The sequence below is a fragment of the Convolutriloba macropyga genome, chromosome 10 (assembly GCF_964194025.1).
Source record: "Convolutriloba macropyga chromosome 10, txConMacr16.3, whole genome shotgun sequence".
Lineage (NCBI taxonomy): Eukaryota > Metazoa > Xenacoelomorpha > Acoela > Convolutidae > Convolutriloba > Convolutriloba macropyga.
In genome coordinates this window covers 29435289-29454556 of record NC_134477.1, presented here as the reverse complement: position 1 = coordinate 29454556, position 19268 = coordinate 29435289, and the positions used below count along the sequence as shown (strand labels likewise).

Here is a 19268-nt window from a genome sequence, read left to right as displayed (position 1 = left end):
TTGAGATAAAAAGCAGTTTTGGGTTTCCGACGTCGCTTGTGAGCCGTGTTTCTGTTAACAGCAACAAGTGAAATGAATGTTTCAAGACAAAGTCAACTAATTTAGTACGCTAATGGGGATTAATTAAGCTTCTGACATTGAGTAAGAGGAACTTGCGCGATCCTTTTACTCAGAAGCCATCATTGTTCAGGCTGAGGTATGTTTTTTTGTCTACTCTGGACTTCAAGTCTTGAGGCAGGTCCACTAATGAAATGCATGAAACGTTCAGCATTATGGCCGTCTCTTACACGAGCTAACTTTAATTCTTTGAGTTCTCTGGTTTCTTTTGAATAGTCATGCGAGAGGCCTAATCCTCTGCAGAAAGGAGCGACAGTTTTCAATTTTTGGTGAGTTTTTTGTCCAGCTGTCCGGACTTTCAAAATTCACTGAAACTATTTAATAAGTTAAATGGGATGCATTTGCGAATCCTGCTAACTGTGGCGACGCGCGACTCGATAGCAATGCTCGCTGAAGGGATACTACTACTATCGGATAAGCTAACGGTGCTGTCTTGGTGCTTAAGATTTTCCTTTTGGCTGTCTATTTTTTAGTGATTGCCTCTGTAGATTTATTTTTTTTCGATTCTGTTGCGGACTACTTTTAAAATTTATTTTGTTAACAGGAGTTCATTTTTCGCGTCTGAGTTGACCCACATCTCTTTTATGAAGGGGGCATTATTTTTACCTCTTTTTGAATAACAACTGATAACAGCGAAAGGCAAGACATCTATAAAAGTGGGACTTTATAAATTGTTGATTCTACCAATACCGCTCTACGGCTTCTGCCGTGTCAGTGCAACAAGATCAGAGTTACAGCAGCTATGCGTTTACAGAGGAAATGATGTTAAATAAATTACAGGACAAAAAAGTGGCCGCTCGACGTCAGTTAAACTTCTGAACATTTTGCCATTACCCTTTTTTCTGCAAATCAAAGACCCAATCTTCTTATTCAGTTAAATGATGCTGGCAAATGGGATCGAAAATTACATTGATATCGCAAAATACAAATGGCCTAAAAAGTAGACTAGATTTCGCGTAGTTTTGTTAACGGCAATTTTTCAGATGCAATATCTGTACGTGGCGTATCTTCTGTGAATGCATATAGAAATAAGTGGAGCATATTTAAAAATAGCGCGTATAGCCCGACAGCTAAAGACTGCGAATGTGTAACAACAGCAATAATAATAAAGTACCGAAAGAAATCACAGATTGGAAAAAAATGTATGGGAACATTTTTTTAAATATTGAAAATATTGTAACAAGTGCTGCGCAAAAAGAAAAGATGAATGGTGCAACATCCCGATCTAAACTGCAATATCAATTTAAAACGACAAATCTGGACATTTAAATGGAATTATAAACCTTGAAAAATGAGCTTCGAATCCTAATCTAGTACTGAAATAGCAGTGAAGCATTGCCATTACTCGTGGAACGAACAACTTACTAGCAAAGCTCAATATTTTTTTTGGGAAAATGATCTCATTAGAAGCCATCGTGTTTTGTGCAAAATTCACTGAGACCCGACCTGATGAAAAATGGTTACGTCACATCTGCTCTACTTATCCAGAGCCGTCGACTCTTTTAATCATCAGGTTTTTGGCTTCGAAAGCTTCAATAGTTGTTAACTAAACTCTTATTGGCAACTTTCTTTCGAAGACTCTGATCAGTTAATATTGGATAAGATTAAGAAAACGTTCGATTAGAAATTTACAAAATAATAGCAAAAAACTGAGTTTTTTGTTTTACAGGGGTGATACTCAGAGACCGTTGGAGAAAAAATTTCTTCACGCACTGATTAGAGGAATGCTAGACAGTCTTGGCTTGTAGTTTGATTAGAAGAACAAAAGCCCAAAGTACAAATTTCGAGACGAAATTGGGTTTGCTGATCAATTTTAATTTTGAGTGTTCAGGTTTCTATAGATATACTTGTTTCTATAGCTACACTTGTTTCTATGCTCCTTTTTATAGATTTTTTAATTTCATAGTAAATCCTTGTTTTAGTTTTGGATTGTCATAATTTTAAGTTTTTGCCATTGAAATTGATTTGTCGCCTTTTCTCTTTTGTGACGTTTCTAATCCTGCTACATTTTAAAAAACAAAATTAGAGCCCTTATGGCGTTCAAATTCGAAGAGACTGAAAGCCAGCAAAAGATTTTAAATCGAGTGTTTTCTTTGAAAATTGAGTTTAAGGAGTTCAGCAAATCAACAATTAACTGGCACTTTTTAGTTTGCAGGGAGTTAATTTGTTTGCGTTTTTGAATAATATTTTTGAAGCAGAGAAAACTTTCATTTTCAGAAATTATATGTTAGTAAAGTTTTGTTTCCGAAAAAGTGCTTTCAAATAATCCAATAGTTACACCAAAATGGAAATCTAAATATTTGCTTCCAGTAAAAATAAAAAAGATATCAAAGAAGCTTTGTTTACTAGTTTTGTGAACTGTGCCAATAGAAATTTAAATTATAGCCAAAGTTGCCGCTCATGGGCAAAGAATGTAGAGTAATGAAAATCTCAAAGAATTTAGCATAGAAATTTTCTTTAGCAAAGTCTCGGCAAAGCTCTTAACGTTAACTTACTCTGCAGGGAACATACACTATGGTGCCAAAAAGCTATGTACAGCATGATTTCTGCTTTTAAAGCATGATTTGTGCTTCATTGGCATGATATGCGCCAAGGCGTGAAAAAGGGTGTGAAATTCCAAAAGTCAAAATTCCAAAAAAAAAATTAATGAGTTAATGAATGATATAAAATATTCCAAAACCTAACTGGAGTGGATCTGCGTTAATCATAAGGCTTTCTCTTACTGTGATACAATTGCCTGTGGTACAGTTAGACAAATCTTCAAAAATACGGAGTTCTTTGGAGGAATGCTGCAAAGAAAGTTAGTTTGAAGAAAAAAAAGCACGTTTTTTTGTTCAAAGTGGTTTGCCATTATGCTCAAGAAACCTTTCTCTTTCTGTCAATAAGTTGCTTTTACTGATGAAACAAGAGTGTGCATCTTCAGCGAAGGAATTCTTTGAGTGTTTCGACAAAATGGAACGAGACAAATTTGAGTTCGGACAAGTGATCATGTTTTTGGGGTGAAATACGATTAGATGGACAAGAAATGCTCGTTAGGTGTCCAAACAAGCTGAACGCTATCGGTTAAACAAGATAATGCTCCTGTGCTTAAATCTCAGATTATCGGCAATTTTTCCCAAGAAAACGAGTGGAAGGTACTGGAATAGCCAACATACAGTCCAGATCTGAATCCTATTGAACGTTCATGGGCGGGCGATTCTACGAAAACAGACTGTTTTTACGAAAACAAATAGTTTTTATGAAAACAGAGTTTATTGGGAAAATATAGAAAAAGTGTACGAAATTTGAAATGAAATTGGCACCGACGTCGTGAGAGACCTGTATGAAAACTATACAAACCGTCTACTAGACGTTAAAAGAGCTGAAAGTGTAATGACGCGTTCTTAGAGAACAAATTTGAACTCAAAATGTAATATTATTTGATGTTTGTATTGCTTTTTAAAAAATCGTAGGGTGTACGTAGCCTTAGGCACCATAGTGTAAAATAGTGGGAAGAACAGGCAAGCAATTCAACTACCAGACGTTCTGAGTTGCAATGTATAAACTGAAGATCACGTGTGAGTCTCAAATTTTGTCACAATTGGTGCCCAAAATTCGCCTTTCTAAAGCAACGGAATTATCTCATCTTGAATTTAACTGTAATCCTCTTTGTTTTCAGCAAAATTGGCAAATGTTGCTGAATTGATCCGATTTTTTTTAAATAGACTCAAAATGAGCCGGAATTTCTTGAAATAGAAAAATTAAGCGCAAGTACTTAAAAATTAAGGGCAACGCTTGAATTGTTGGAGCATCTGCAGTATTGCGAGTATCTGAAATATTGCATTTTGCAAATTTATCAATTTTTCTCTGTTTCAGAGTAAAAGGTATGGCCCATCTGGTGGATATGGGTTCATCCCTACCCCGGGATGACTCGTCCCTCAACCACCTGAGCACGGCAACTGCTGCTGATTCCGGGGCTGGTAAGAAGTCAACGACTGCCTCCACTGCAGCGGCTGGATCTCTACTGAACTTGTCTTGTGAGCAGGTATAATCATTTTTCCTTTTGTGTCCACTTAGCCGGAAACATGGTCGGATGTTTTTTTTTTATTAATTCAACTCATTTGATATAAAACAGTAATTAATGTAATTAGCATGAGCAGCGTCCGATGTTAAATCTATTGTAATTACTGCATTAAAATTGGAAGTTTTATTGACAGTTAAGGAATTACATTTCATGACTGTAATGTCCGAGAATACGTATACTTCGAATCATTTCCAATTAGGTGGATTTTTTAAAATAAATTCTTCGAGGTCTCCCAATTTTCCAAATCTCTAATTTATCTCCGAAATTTATTTTCTGAAAGTTGACAACTGTGTTGTTGTACCAGTTCCAAAAAATGATGAACTTGGAGAATGGTCAACATGCCGGATCTCCTAACCACCGTAGCTCCCCAACAGAGTCCAAAGGACAGATGTTGAAGAAATCACTGGCCAATGCTGGTAATCAGATAAAAGCCCAGACGGGTGGAGAAGGAAGCAAGTCAACAGATGAAATTGAAAAAACTAACGAGCCTATTGTTTACCTGGATCCCAAAGTAAGATTCCCTGATTCTTAGTGTTTTTTGAAAATTTGATCACTGCTTGAACAGTGATTATTTTTTGAATCTTGAGCAGTTTTGAAGCTTGCGGTTAGAAGGTTGAGAGAGAACAACCTAATGTAAATTGTGCATACGATAAGCTTCACATAGCTTGACAAGAAGCTCTACTTGTTCAACGTATACTTGGCTAGAGAAATGAAGCCTTGAGGAACGAGGAAGAACGTGAGAACTGGTTATAAGAAATGCCCAAGTTCTAGAGCTTAAGACCAATTGGTGTAAATAGACCCCTAACACTTGCCTAACAGAATTTTTCTGCCTTTTGAATAGTCATGACCTATATAAATCTACAATCTGATAAAAAAATCGACCTCTCGGCATGCTTTTCCTCAAGTTAGAACAGGTTAGCAGAACAATATGCATGTTAAATTGATTTCCTATTGTGCCGCTTTGTTTCAGTCATTGGTCAACCCAAGCGATGTTGAGACAGTGCAGATTGAGAAATATTTCTTACAGAGGATACAAGAGGGACACGGGGAGTTCGTCTTTGAACTTGGAAGTGGAGGTATGGTATAATGGATTTTTTATTTGAAACTTAGTTGATGACATAATATCGGACCTCGTTCTAAAACTTTTGTGAGGATTTAAGTTCTCATTTTTTGTGATTTTTTCTGAACCGTTCGTCCAGGTTTTTGATAAAAGAAAGAAAGAAAGAATAAATTTCTCCAAATATTAGACAGCAAATTAAATCAATTTAATTAAAACAATTACTTAATCATATAACATAACAACAAAACGTATCTCGGAGAGGACAGATAGACGGGGTTATTAAACCCACCTAGTATCTGCCCTGGCTAAAGTTAAATAGTTACAGTTAAATATTTAACATTCCATGACCAGGTCACCGGTGCCAACGCCTAGGCAAACAAACCTCAGAACGCTGTCATAGAGACATGAACAAGGAACAATGCTTAATCGGAAGAACGACTAACACTGTGTCTTTGCTAACGAGAGAGACGTTGATTCCTAGCTACTATGTATTAAATAAAAAAAAAATTTTTTTCTGCAGTTCGATTTTCTTGGTCGATTTTCTATGTGTAGACTTCGTTATTTTGCAAAAATAATACCATTTTTGAAACCTCGGCACTTACGAAGTAAGTGCCGAAACAATTTTTGACTGGAGTTAATGGAAAAGAAAAGAGAAAAAAAAATATTTTAAAATATAGGATACTAGCTCCTCATTATTCAGCAAGTAACTTTCTTTGAATTTATGATAAAATTGCGATATTTTTTGCCAATTTTCGTCTTCAATATTTTGTGCTAGAACTTCATTCTTTCTCAGTATGTTAAATAACCTTGCACAACGATATGAAATAGAGGATCGCTCAAACTGCTTTTTAAGGGAGGGAATTTTTAGGTAATTTTTGGTAGACCTAGTGTTTCTGGTACTATGCTCATATTCAAAGAGTTCATTTAGATAAGTTTCGCTATGCATCTTTTTCAATGATTTCAGGACAAATTTTAGCAGCTCATATAAATGAAACTCGAATACTGTTAGCAATTTATTAGAGATAAAAATGTCCCTGGAACTACCTGACAATTTCCTGAAGTAAATGAATTTTAAAATTTTTTTCTGCAGATTGTAGATAGGTAAAAGCGACGAATAACTGCAACAGCCATATACCAAAATACCGTATTGAATTATTGGGTTAACATTGCTTCGGTAGTAATCAATTAACTGTTTTCGGGGTACATAGTGACGCAGCTTACATATAATACCACACTGTTTTGAGAGTCCTTTCTTAATATATTCTATATGTGATTGAAAGCTTAACTTACTATCTACCAAGATTCCGAGATACTTACAAAGATTTCCAACTTCAATAAAAACATCATCAAACTTAAACACTGATTTGGAAGCACTAATTTTGTTCCCTATATTCATTTGTACGGTTTTTTCCATATTTAGTATTAACTTATTAGCAATCAACCAATTATTGATGTTCTGCAGATCTTCTTGCGCTGAATTATTGTCTTTATTGATTGCGGTGAGGTTTGTATCATCCGCAAATAAAATAACATCAAGAGATTTGCAAACTGTTGGCAGATCATTGATATAAATGAGGAACAATAACGGACCCAAAATTGAGCCTTGTGGAACCCCACAAACTATGGAATTCCACGATGAACAGGCCCCATAAACAATAACCCGCTGCTGTCTCCCATTTAAGTATGATGTTATCCAAGTTAAAGCTGGACCCCTTATACCAGTGTTTGCAATCTTTTTTAATAAGATATCGTGCTCAATGGTATCAAAAGCTTTTTTAAGATCAAGAAAGAAACTGATAACTTTTACATTTTGGAAATTCAATCTTATTTTTTCGACTAATTCAACAAGAGCGTCAATTGTACTGTGTTTGGCACGAAACCCAAATTGCTTATTGAAAAGCAAATTATGATGTTCCATGTAGGCATATATGCGAATGAACAAAGCACGTTCTATAATTTTACTCCAAACAATTAGAAGAGAAATTGGTCTGTAGTTATTTTCATCAAGTTTTGATCCATCCTTGTGAAGGGGAATTACTTTAGCCTTTTTCAGATCATCGGGAAACACTCCTTCTTCAAATGATTTATTGATTATCTGAGTTAGGTATGGAATCGTGATATTTGATGATAACTTTACTATGACATTAGAGATATCATCATCACCAGATGAAAATTTATTGTCTAGATTTTCAATGATTTCTCTTACCTCGTCAATGGTTATTGGTTTTAGATACATGGAGTGGTTAACTTCGTTCATCTCAGGTAAAGGAACATGTTTGATTTTTTCTTTCAACTTCGGACCAACATTAGTGAAGAATGTGTTAAACTGCTCAGCAATGTCAGCTCTGCTGGAATCAGTGCAACGTTCACTACATGAGTTGAGCGCCGGTACTTGCGAACTTTTGCGATTAGTTCCTTTTATATCATTGATTAACTTATATGTTTTCCTTGAGTCTCCCATACATGATTCAAATTTTTGTCTATAAAAATCTTTTTTAGCTTTTTTGACACATGTTTCAAACTTGTTGCGTAATAATTTGAATTTTGTCGCTGCCTCATTATTTTGCGGATTTTGTTTCATGTTTCGATGTGCTTTATTTTTTTTGAAGCGCAAGTTTTTAAGTGAGTTGGTAAACCACTTCGGTACCTTAGACTTTTTATCGGTCAAGCATTTCAGAGGAGCATACTTGTTAGTGGTTTCGAGGAAAACGTTGTTGAATTTAGTAAATAATTCATTGGTACTATCAGAATCTAAAAAAGGACATCGATTCCTTAGGCTCCAGGCTAAGTCAATTAAGTAGTTCGACAGTTGCTCTTGATTTTTTATAAAGCTTATGTCTCTAAACGGCAGATAGTTTTGTTCAGTATCAACATTAAGTGGCCACTTCATTAGGATAGGATAATGATCCGAGAAGTTTTCATGAGTTAGTACACTAAAATCAGAGCTGGCCAAATTTTGATATATAAAGTGGTCTAGACAAGTTGCGGAGTTAGAAGTTTCCCTTGTAGTTTCCAGATTGGCAAGCTCAAAATCATTAGAAGATATCGTACATAAATAATTAGATTGTAATTGGTTTTTTACACGAATGTCAATGTTAAAATCACCAGTTACAACGGTAGGGCAATTTAGGGACGTTAACTCATTCAAAAAATTATCCAATTTTTCGACGAATTTTAGTTTATTTGTTCTTGGTGGATTGTAGACAGTAGCCAATTTAAAGCTGTACTTTTTATACTCTAATGAGACAAGAAGGGTCTCTTCCATATCTGTTGAGTGTGTTTCTAACAAGGACATGGAATCCTGAATTTATATCATCACACCTCCGCCATGTGTGTTTCTATTCTTAATTGCATAATTCTTATAGCCAGGAACCAATAAGGAATCGATGTCATCGTTATCAGTTAACCAAGTTTCGGTGAGACATATTACATTTGGTGGAGACTCAAGACTATGGACAAGTGCTTCCAAATCATTAAGATGTTTTTTTAACGACCGAACATTCACAGTTAATATAGACATAGTAGTTGGTATAATAGCACTAGGAGGGAGAAAGAGATTAGGATCCAGATTCTTGACTTTTTCTGATAAAAACTCGATTATCTTTAAAGCAGCTCTGTACAGTATAAAAGTCGTATCCCAACGCTTGACCACCATCATATAGGGAATTGATTTTATAAACTCTATTGTCACCTCCAGCTTTGACGTAGTGTAATGTTCCTTCTCTTGACCAAACTTTCTCGATGTTGTTGTCACTCCTCATTAAATTAAAAAAGCTTCAGTCTAGGCGCAGTCATGTCTTCAAAAATTCGAACGTTCTTCAGTTTGTCGAAATTTTCCAGATTTTTCTTGTTTCTTAATAAATTTACCTTTGCAACTCTCCGGGAGAAACGAACAATCAGAGGACGTGGACCTGGCTTCTTAGTCGGCACTGGATGAGCAATTGAGATATCGTTTGCACTAACCTCAGCATCAAGTAAACTAGTAAGATCAACAACTCTGTCCATAACATCTGCAGAACTTTCAGGCATACCAATTATTCGCACATTCTCTCGTCTGTTGTACGATTCCAGCATTTCACTTTCACATTTAGCTTTCAGGTCACTTCTTTCTTCGGCGTAAAAAACTGTTTCTTTAAATTCCCTCGTGATGTTTTCTCTCAAACTTTTAAGGCTCTCATCAACGGCGGCTTTGATTTTCGTAGTCAGTTGATCTTGAATCGTTTTGATAATATCGGGCATTGACGAAGCTACTGCTGCTTGAATTGCTTCTTGAACCGTTTTAGTAAGGTCACTTTCATTGTCTTCCGGGCTCAATGCACTACATAGACGCTTGTTGTCTGCTTTTGCGAGAGGTGTTTGATCGTGGTATCTTAGATCTGGCATCTTTTGTGCGTCTTTGCTCGGTGAAATAGTTGTGTTGTGCGTCTTCACTCTGAGAAGTAGTCATGTTCGTTCTCTGAAACTATTTAATAAGTTTATCACAACAATTAGGCTAATATAGAATTTCGATCGTAATTTAGCTGGCAAGTTTGTTTAAATCATCGATCAAGAACATGTTATAATAATCTTATAATATGATGCTTCATTGGATAGACTAGAGTGTTTTGGCAACTTAAACTTCATGGGCCAATCACTTGGATTTTGTTTGTAGTTCAACAGCGAATAAGAGATCGTTTTCCTCAGCAAGCTGTACATAACGCATGTATAAAGTAAAAGTATATCGTTAAAAATTGAACCATTGAATTATACTCTTAATAGCTAGCCGTTTTTACGAAAAAATATTTGTTCGCTATCAGAGTATTGAGGGTGCAAATTATAAATTTTGTAGTGGTTTAGAGTTTTTGTTCAGTAGTGAGTTCTATGAAAAGAGTTTTGACCTCAAGAAATCTGCGTTGATGTTGTTGAAAAAAAAAACTGTTAAATCTCTGTATTTAGGTTTATTTGACTCCCTGAAAGAAAATCTAAATCGTTTAATGACAAATTAGCAAAAATCAACTGTCATGTAAAAATCAATGATGGGATCATGATCATAGGCTTCAAACATAATGCTGTGTAAAAATGTTGCTTAATAGTTTCTATTTCAGAGTCGGACGATCTTGGATTGTCTCGACAGGACCTTGAAGACAGTATAATCACTTTGAATTCAGTATGTGAAAAAATCCAGTGCAGCTGTATGCAATTACGACGTAAATGTTCAAATCCCACATCTATTAATAATTCCGAGAAAACAGAGATTAGCTCAACAGACGAATCACAGCATTGTGAGCCATTTATTGACTTGACAGAGAAGTGGGTATCAGATTTCCTTATACGGAAGAATATTGACGAGTCTGATTTCATCGAAGTTCGAGTCGCGGTTGTTGGAAATGTGGACGCTGGAAAATCAACACTTCTGGGTGTACTAACGAACGGAGTGTTGGACGATGGTCGAGGAAATGCTCGGCAGTACTTATTCAGGTAATGATGAATGTGCAGCATTGTTTCGAAACTAGACGCTGGAAAATGTGACCATTGCAGTGCTCTTAAAATATATATCTATATATTAATCGCGTGAACACATAAGGCTGCATGTTTTAGAGTTCTCACTGAGCACCATGTTTTAACAGTTCTACCGAAGAGCACGGTTAAGTGGTGGCTTAAACGGTCAATGGCCAAAAAAAGTTGCTAAAATCTTGGCAAAAGTTCTCAGACCAAAAAATGTTGCTGAAAGGCCATCAACCAAAAAATGATCCGAAAAAATATATTGTCGATTTTTTTCCTACTAAAAAGGGGCAATAAGCGGAAATATTTCAAAGCAAAAAGGGTCAATGTCGGAAAAAGAATAGTGTCAAAAGAAGGTCATCATAGCTGCAATGCATTAAGCTGAGGTCAGCTAAATTGCGGTTAGCTTGAATTTTGTTTGTTTCGTCGTCTGACGCTCTTTGCGTATTACATTGTTTACGCAACAAGCTTCAAAGGAGCAATTTTGCTGACCATCTTTTATGCCACATTTCATTGCTCTTTTGCTACGTTTGTGCGTGACGTCAATTCATAAATTTAAGTGGCATTGAGTTTTGCTAAGTGGCTGTTTTGCATGTTTTTCGGCTGTCTGCCGGCTATGCTGGAACGATATTGTTCAGGAAAAGTCTGACCCAAAAAAGCTTTTGATACTGAACAAGACAATGTTGCAAAGCATGCCAAGATAAAAAGGGTTCATGTTCAAAATACGGTTCATGTTTTTCGCTAGTCATTGTAAACCTTTCTCATATTTTTCTTTGAATGGCAATTTTTATCAGAAATGAATCTTGTCACTGTCTAAATGACCTTGTGCAATATTAGTTTGTCTTGAAGTTACTATATATTTCCAGCCATCCATAGAGCACTTTCGTAATGAGAGTTGCTGCTAATGAATTTTTGCATCTAAAATATAACTAGCTTTTTATTTTTTCATTTTTAAGTTTATTTCGAAATAATTTTGTTGATAGCATTCGCCAGTCCTACACAATTGTGCCGGTGTCCGCTTAGCATCTTTATTGGAAAAATCTGTCTTTTTCATTGACTTCTACCGGAAGTCATCTGCACAGGTTTTACAGCGATTCCTTCTTTTTACGTGCACCAGCTTTCGAACTCATCGTCTTACGTTCTTTCAGTTTTTGTCCGCCTTGTTTTATTATTTTATTAAGTCCATCATCTTTTTTTCTTTTCGTTTTTCTTATTGTTTTTCTCGACTATCTGCTTTATATCGCACCTCTGATTTTAGCTTTCTTTCATTGCCTCTCTTTTCTACCTCTCGGTATCTCTCCTATCGTTCTCACTCTCTCTTTCTCTGGCTCTTTTCTTTCTCATTTTTTGTCTGTTTTTCTTTAAGTTAACTTTGCCTTTTCTGCTTTTTTATCGACTATTTTTCGTACGGGCATTTTTAATGTATAATGGTTTGGTTTATTCTGCATTATATTTTATGTCTTCTGTGCGCTCTCACTTATTTTTGCTTTTACCTTCTGTTTTCTTTCAAATTTGGCTTGACAGGTTTTTTTGATCCTTGACTTCTCAAATTCTGCTTGTTTTCGTATTTGTTCTCTTTAACCAATCTAATTCCCTGATTTCAGTCAATGCGACAATAATATGAATAATTTGAATAAGATTTGGACCAAAGACGTTTATTTTGAATTCAGCTTGTTGTAATGCTGTGATAACTTTCACAAACGTACACCAGTTATCATAAACAGGTTTTCAATGAGAATATCATTTATTACAGCTTCGAATTGAAGTACATTCAGATAGCTTTTACGGACCTGCTTGTTAAATTTAGTCAGTTGAATTAAGCTTGTGTCAATCATATTGTGATAATACTTTATCCGCGAAGAGATGGCTTGCTGTTTGAGCAAGTTCGAACCAATTATTTTAGTCGCGCTGTTCTTTTTATGCGATTTTTTGTACTAACAGCTTTTCGTTAATTTTTTGTTTAGTCTGACGCTTTTGACTTTTCATCCTTAAAATGGGATAAACATGTAAAGTCTGGACAGGATTCATTTGCTGAGCCTCTAAGAGTCTAATTGAACAATTCGTCAAAGCTGCTGAGAAGACTTAAAATCAAAGTATAAAAGCAATTTTTGGTGGTCTGGACCCTCCTCATATCGCGCAACCCTGTACACCGTTCCGTCTAGCCCTTTTTCGCGCCTCCTCGACCCCCGCCCGCTTCGAGCAACTTGTGGTCATTGGTTAAACTACCTCTCAACAGTGTGAGAAATTTATGAAACAGTGTCAAACATTAATTAAATGTTGCTTTTGAAAACATTTGGCATTGTAAAATGTTTCCTTAGGTCATTACGTGATTTTGCGACAATTTCAGATCAGCACGCTTTGTCAGCAAAGTATTTTCAATTGCTCTCAAACAAAGTTCGCTACAATTATTTGACGTTTCGTCCTGGAAAACTAGTAAAGCACTGTGGCATTAAGTCCCGAGTAGCTCTTAGACCTTTAGTAGGCTCCAAGTGTACGATTTAACAAAGCTGTTTCAGATGAAAATTCTTGGTGCGGATGGTAATTATGGGTGGTTTGAAATTCCTTTCACCATCTCTTATGCCCTCTCTTGCATTTAAGCTAGCTCCCCTGAGTCGCTTCTAGCTACTACAAAGGCTAACCATTCGTACGTTGTTTGGTAAAGAATAACCATTCGTACGTTGTTTGGTAAAGAATAACCATTCGTACGTTGTTTGGTAAAGGCTAACCATTGGTACATTTATCTGTCATCAGTCCATGGAGAGAAGTTTGTTTACTCGTCAATTGCACGCTTCTCAAGTTTCAAAAAGTTTTTGTTGCAGAGCAGTGGTTTCATCGAGAATTTTAATCGTCAGTATTTTGGCAAGTGAAGTCAATGTTGTCTTCTGAATTTCTTCGGTCTACATAAAGGGAGTATGCTTGGAGAGTTATTGAGCAAGGTATAAGTCACTAAGAAGAATGAAGTATTGGTGCCGCTGTCAAGTTACGCTTTAGGTGTTTTTATCGACCTTATTGTTGATACAAAATGATCAGACCTTCCACCGCAAGCGAAAACAAGCTTTTGCTGGCGGTTACTGAAATTCACGAGGAAAAAGAAGCAGTTGGTGAAAATACAAAACAGTCCCAGACAAAACAGTCCCGAATAGCAAAATATTCCCAGACAAAACAGTCCCAGACAAAACAGTCCCAAAAAAGCAGACAAAAGAGTCCGACAAAATAGTCCGAACTAAACATAGAGTTAAACATATGCACACCAATTAACACAGGAACCAAGTTATTCATGTAATTGCAATTCATTGAACAAATATTAAGCTGATTACAACATAGTTTTAGCCAAAATATGCTTTTTGAAACAACTTTTTGGTGTAATCCTCGTTCATATCAATTAAAAACAAAGAATTCAGAAAATTAACTCATAGATTATGGTTGTTAATTGTTTCTAGATTACGTTTTACAATTATTTCGATATTTATTCGGGACTATTTTGTCTGGGACTGTTTTTTCTGTTTTGTTGGACTATTTTGTCTGGGACTGTTTTGTCTGGAAATATTTTGCAATTTGGGACTATTTTGTCTGGGACTGTTTTGTCCGGACACGAAGCAGTTTTTTAATTAATAGCGTGGTAGCACTTACGTAGAATTTCTTAGGCCGTGAATAATTTTTGAAATCATTACCGGAAGGGGTCGAAATCTGATTAAACGATTTCAGTTAATATTAGTTCAAATGAATTTCCGCCATAAGAGTAATTACGATCGTTTTCAGGCACAAGCATGAGATGGAGAGTGGGAGGACCAGCTCGGTGGGCAATGACATCCTAGGATTTGATCAGATGGGCAACGTTGTGAACAAATCAGACGGACACGGTATTTATTGAATTTTGTTCTTATTTGAACTGCTCTGGTACCTTTGGCGATTTCGATATTTTCCCATTCAGACATTTCGGTAAAATGGGGATAAGCAGGTTCAGCATAAGAATTACAGGCCGGAGACTATGATGAGTTTAGAAAGGAAACAAGACTGCTTGCGCGAGTCTGTGCGTAGCACAGCATTTTCCAACATACCTCCCCAAGGCTGCAGAAACCACTTTTAAATTCTGCCAAGTAAACCGCTAGGAGTGTCCGAAAGCAACTTATATGCATTGGAGAAAATTACTTGGAGAAACAAAGTAGTAGTGTTGGACACATTTGAAGCCGCAATTTGTGGCAAATATTAAGTAGTTTTTCTAATTTTTCGTTCTTTCTTACAGTTATGCACTCTACCTCTATTTTTGTCTAGCATTTGAATGAACTATCTCATACTAACTATCCATTTTTCCCTCTCTTTCAAAGTCTCGCTGACATGTTTTTGGCAAGATTTAAAAACAGAGTTTTGGTATTTGACACATTTTAAGCCGAAATTTGTAGCATTTATTAATTTGTTTGTTTCCAATATTTTCTTTCTGGCAGTTTTTGCACTCTACCTCTTCTTGTGTCGAATATTTTAATGAACTATTTCTCTTACACAAAGTATCCTTTTCTGCCTCCCTTTCAAAATCTCGCTGATAAGTTATCACTGAGGTTTAAAAACAGATTTTTAGGGATTGGACACATTTGAAGCCACAATTTGTAGCAATTATTAATTAATAGCCGCCCTCATCTTTTCAGCCGACTATTATAGTGCTCCTAATTTTTTTATTTACTTCGTCGAACAAAAAATGTTTCGCTTTACCTCATTTTGCCACTTTTTCAACATTTTGTGTGAAATCTTTTTAACTTCTCTAACCTAGTTTCTCTTCTCTCATTCTGCTAATAGTGATTTTGAACATCAGTTGCTCAGGAAAGCCATTCAAAATGAACAGAGTCAGTATAAAAATTGAAGTCAAATAGAAACGGGATAAACCCATAAAGCCCAATTTTAGATGCCCGCTATTTGAACGTCGTTCCTATAAGTGTTAGTTACCATCTCTAATGCTTATTGGTATTGATAATAGCCCCTGTAGCCTCTCTCTAAGAAACAGAAGTATGTTCAACTATGAAATGCCATCAAAATAAGTGGAATTTTAAAAATTTTAAAAATATGTTTGTACAAAAATCTTTTTCAATATCAACGGCGGCTATTTTCCGGCTAGTTTTTCTAATTTTTCTTTCTGCGGGAAAGCTTTTCACTCTGCCTCTATTTATGTTTAATATTTGTATGAACTATCTTTTTTAAACTAACTATCCCTGTCTCCCTCTCTAATACACCTAAAAAGGCACACCCATAAATACACCCACACAAGCGCGCACACATCCAAACAAATTCAAAGCTCACCACCAAAAAAAATGTTTGCATGTAATCCTTACTCAAAATTCGTCACCGTCTAGAATTGGCTAGATTTTTTAAGGAAAAGCAGGTGCGGACTCTTTAGTCAATTTAATCGTAATCGTAAAATTATTATCTGAAATGAACTTTTTGAAGGTTTTCGGAAGGTTTCATGAGCATAGGAGGGCAATTGATTTTCCAAAATCTCGCAAATGTGTTATCAGCGAGATATAAAAACACACAGCCTTGGCATTGGACCTATTAAAGTCCGCAATTTGTTGCTAATTTGAAGTAATTTTTCATTATTTCTGCAAGCTTATGTTCTCAGCCTCTTTGTGTCTAATATTTGAAGGAAATGTTTCTCGCACACAAACTTTTTATCTTTTTCACGCATACCGCACAATTTGAAAATACGCGCACCTGTACATACACCCACACAGGAGCTCACGCAGACGCACAGAAACATAAATTTAGATCTTAAAGTTTTGTTTTTGGCATCTGATCTTGACACGCTGTTTGTCACCGTTCATGTCTGATTGTTTTTTATCTGAAAAACTAGGCGTAGACTGCTTGATGCATTTATATGGGTAATCGTTCAACTGACGCTAAAATTGAAATTGAATTTTTTTACTTCTTTTGAAATATTTTCTAATGTTTGATGTTTCATGGGGATAATCCACTTTTTGTTAGAAAATTTACGCAGACGTGTTAAAAGCAGCATTTATAAAGCCCAAGTTTTTAGCAAAATTATGTAACATTAGTAGTTATCTGTCTCAATCCTGATATGCGTCAAGCGCGTAAACGGAGGCTTTTTTCCGGCAATCTGCTGGCTATGTTTTATCTTTTTTTCCGAAATTTTTGTTCATTTAGTAATTCAAATTTTTATTACGTCTGACGGTTTTTGCACGCTGCCTTTAGTTGTTTTTAACCTGTAAAGAAACGTTAACAAGCTACAACGCTAATTTTAAAAAACACAGTCTTTGTTCTGAGTATGTCTAAAACCCCATTATTTGCGAAAAAATAAAATTAAAAAATTTTGAATAACTTAAATTTTCTAACTTTTTATTACTTCTGACAGTTTTTTGCACTCTGCCTCTTATTGTATATAACATGAGAATTGGCAATCAGTAAATTTAATGTTTTGGGGTTTTCCCTCTTTTAAGTAAGTTTTTTGAAAAGAAATAGAAATTTTTATAATTTTTATGAAAACTGAAAAAGATTAGAAAATTTTCATCGATGATAAGAAAATCATCCATGAAGAATTCAATTTGTTATTTTACAGAAACGCTCAAAGGCTCGAAAAGATTAGTTAGAAGTGCAACCTCACAATACAGATGAGTAAACATAAATTTTTTCTCATTTTATTTTTCATTTTCAAAAACAATTGTGACGTGTTTTTTTTCGCCCTGACAATCCATACCCACTTAAATTTTCAATTTCATCTGTATTTTATTAAACTAGAGAAGATAAGTTTGACCTATCTGCTCTAAAACCTTGGGAACTTAAAAGAACAGTATCATGAAATAAAATCAATTCAATCAAATTTCATTTTGAAAAAAAGAAAGTCGTGTCTTATTTTGATTTACATTCTTTGTAAGGATTCAAATAAAGATTAGACAAGATTTACTTCTTTTTTCAATATTAAATTTGGTTGATTTGATTTTATTTCTTGATACTGTTTTTTTTACGTTCCCAAGGTTTTGAAAATACTCAGATGGTTAGTTCTGATTAAGTGAGATAGAATTTAGAAAAGAATAAATTTTTCTTTTAGCTTTACATTTTCAAAGTTGATTTTTGGTTATTTGAGAGCCCTAAATTGCCTAAAGTCCTCAATTTCCCCATTTTTTTCCTGATTCACAGAAAAAATGGATCGTACAATAGTTTGTAACCAGCAATGTAGCGAATACGGTCAAAGTCAATGGTGCAAAGTCAAAAGAAACATGATAAATCAATTGAGCTGGTAATTAAGACAAATTGCATTAGGTTATCAAAGTTCATAGAGCAAATGCTTGCTGACATTGGCATTAAATTTAATAGTTTTCAATTTAAAAGCTGAATTAAGTATAATTTTAGAAACTGCAGACCAAACTAGAACAGTGTTTGACACTTTGGATCAGGATCTGTGAATTTTCATATTTTCTCATTTTCCAGTTCAATCCTGATATGCGTCAAGCGAATCAACGAAGGCATTTTCTGGCAATATGCCGACTATATTCCCTTTTTGGTCATTTAATAATTTAACTTTTTAATACTTCTGACAGTTTTTACACTCTGCCTCTAGTTGGTTCAATTTTTAAGGAACGTTGAAAGCTGTTCGTAAAATCTGTTATTTAGAAGCTTCGGCAGCATTGGTTTACAGTAGTTTGGCCTTTTCCCCACTTTTAAGAAAGAGTGTTTTTTAAAGAAAGAGGAAGTTTTGATTATTTTTTTGACAACTGAAAAGAGTATTTCGTTTTATATAAAGAGTTTCGCAATCCATGAAGGATTTAGGTTTCCAATTGGCAGAAACGTGCAAAAATGGAAAAGATGAGTTCGAATTGCAACCTCAAAATACAGAAGTGAACATCATTTTCTCATTTTCAAAAAAAAATTGTCAGCTTTTTAAATTTTTCTATCTGATAATCCATAAAGTCTAACTTTCAATTTCAACTATTTCATTATGCTAGGGAAGATAAGTTCGACCTATCTGCTCTGAAGTAATAAAGAAAGAATACAAATAAGGAAGATAAGAAAAGATCTCCTTTTTTCCTCCAATAATGAATTTTGATTTGATTTTCATTTCATGATACTGGATTTTTTGAAAATACTCAATTGGTTAGTTCTGATTAAATGAGAACGATTTTATAAAGTAACAATTCTATTTTTTAGAATACTTTTTTGTTCGTTCAGTCTTACGTTTTCAGAGTTGATTTTTTGTATTTGAGCTCTAAATTGCCTGAAGTCCTCAATTTCTCAAAAAAATTTTCAGGCACGTAGTTTTCAACCAGCAGAAAACAGAGAAACGGATAGATAAGTCTTTTTTAAAAAAATTTTGACGAAAAAACGAAAATCGTTTTTTTGCTTTAATGTTTTTAGGCTTGAAGCTATAGAAGTATTATTGATAAATCTCCATGTAAGCTAACTAAATTGTCTACAATATTTTTCGTTTGTTTTTTTCTTAAGTTTCAATGCGACCTGTCAACCCCATCATCCCCCTCCCCACACCCGCCCCGCCCCTGAGCGATCGTTCTTTTTCTTTCTCAATTTTTCCTTCGAAACTTTCAGAGTTCC

The 19268-nt window shown here is 35.1% G+C and overlaps 2 protein-coding genes across 2 annotated transcripts in view; both read left to right on the top strand.

The window, feature by feature from the left end:
• LOC142348425 (GTP-binding protein 1-like) overlaps positions 1 to 14607 on the top strand; it is a 447324-nt gene extending 432717 nt beyond the window's left edge. Inside the window, exons 2-6 of the mRNA XM_075399782.1 lie at positions 3973 to 4141; positions 4485 to 4691; positions 5151 to 5256; positions 10325 to 10697; positions 14481 to 14607. Coding sequence (XP_075255897.1) covers positions 3983 to 4141; positions 4485 to 4691; positions 5151 to 5256; positions 10325 to 10697; positions 14481 to 14592 — 957 coding nt within the window. The 5' untranslated portion in view covers positions 3973 to 3982 and the 3' untranslated portion in view covers positions 14593 to 14607. The remainder of the gene's footprint in view (positions 1 to 3972; positions 4142 to 4484; positions 4692 to 5150; positions 5257 to 10324; positions 10698 to 14480) is intronic.
• A 3309-nt stretch (positions 14608 to 17916) lies between these two features.
• LOC142347983 (arylsulfatase B-like) overlaps positions 17917 to 19268 on the top strand; it is a 16142-nt gene continuing 14790 nt past the window's right edge. The window contains exon 1 of the mRNA XM_075399148.1: positions 17917 to 17958. Within this exon, the coding sequence (XP_075255263.1) occupies positions 17917 to 17958 (42 nt within the window). The remainder of the gene's footprint in view (positions 17959 to 19268) is intronic.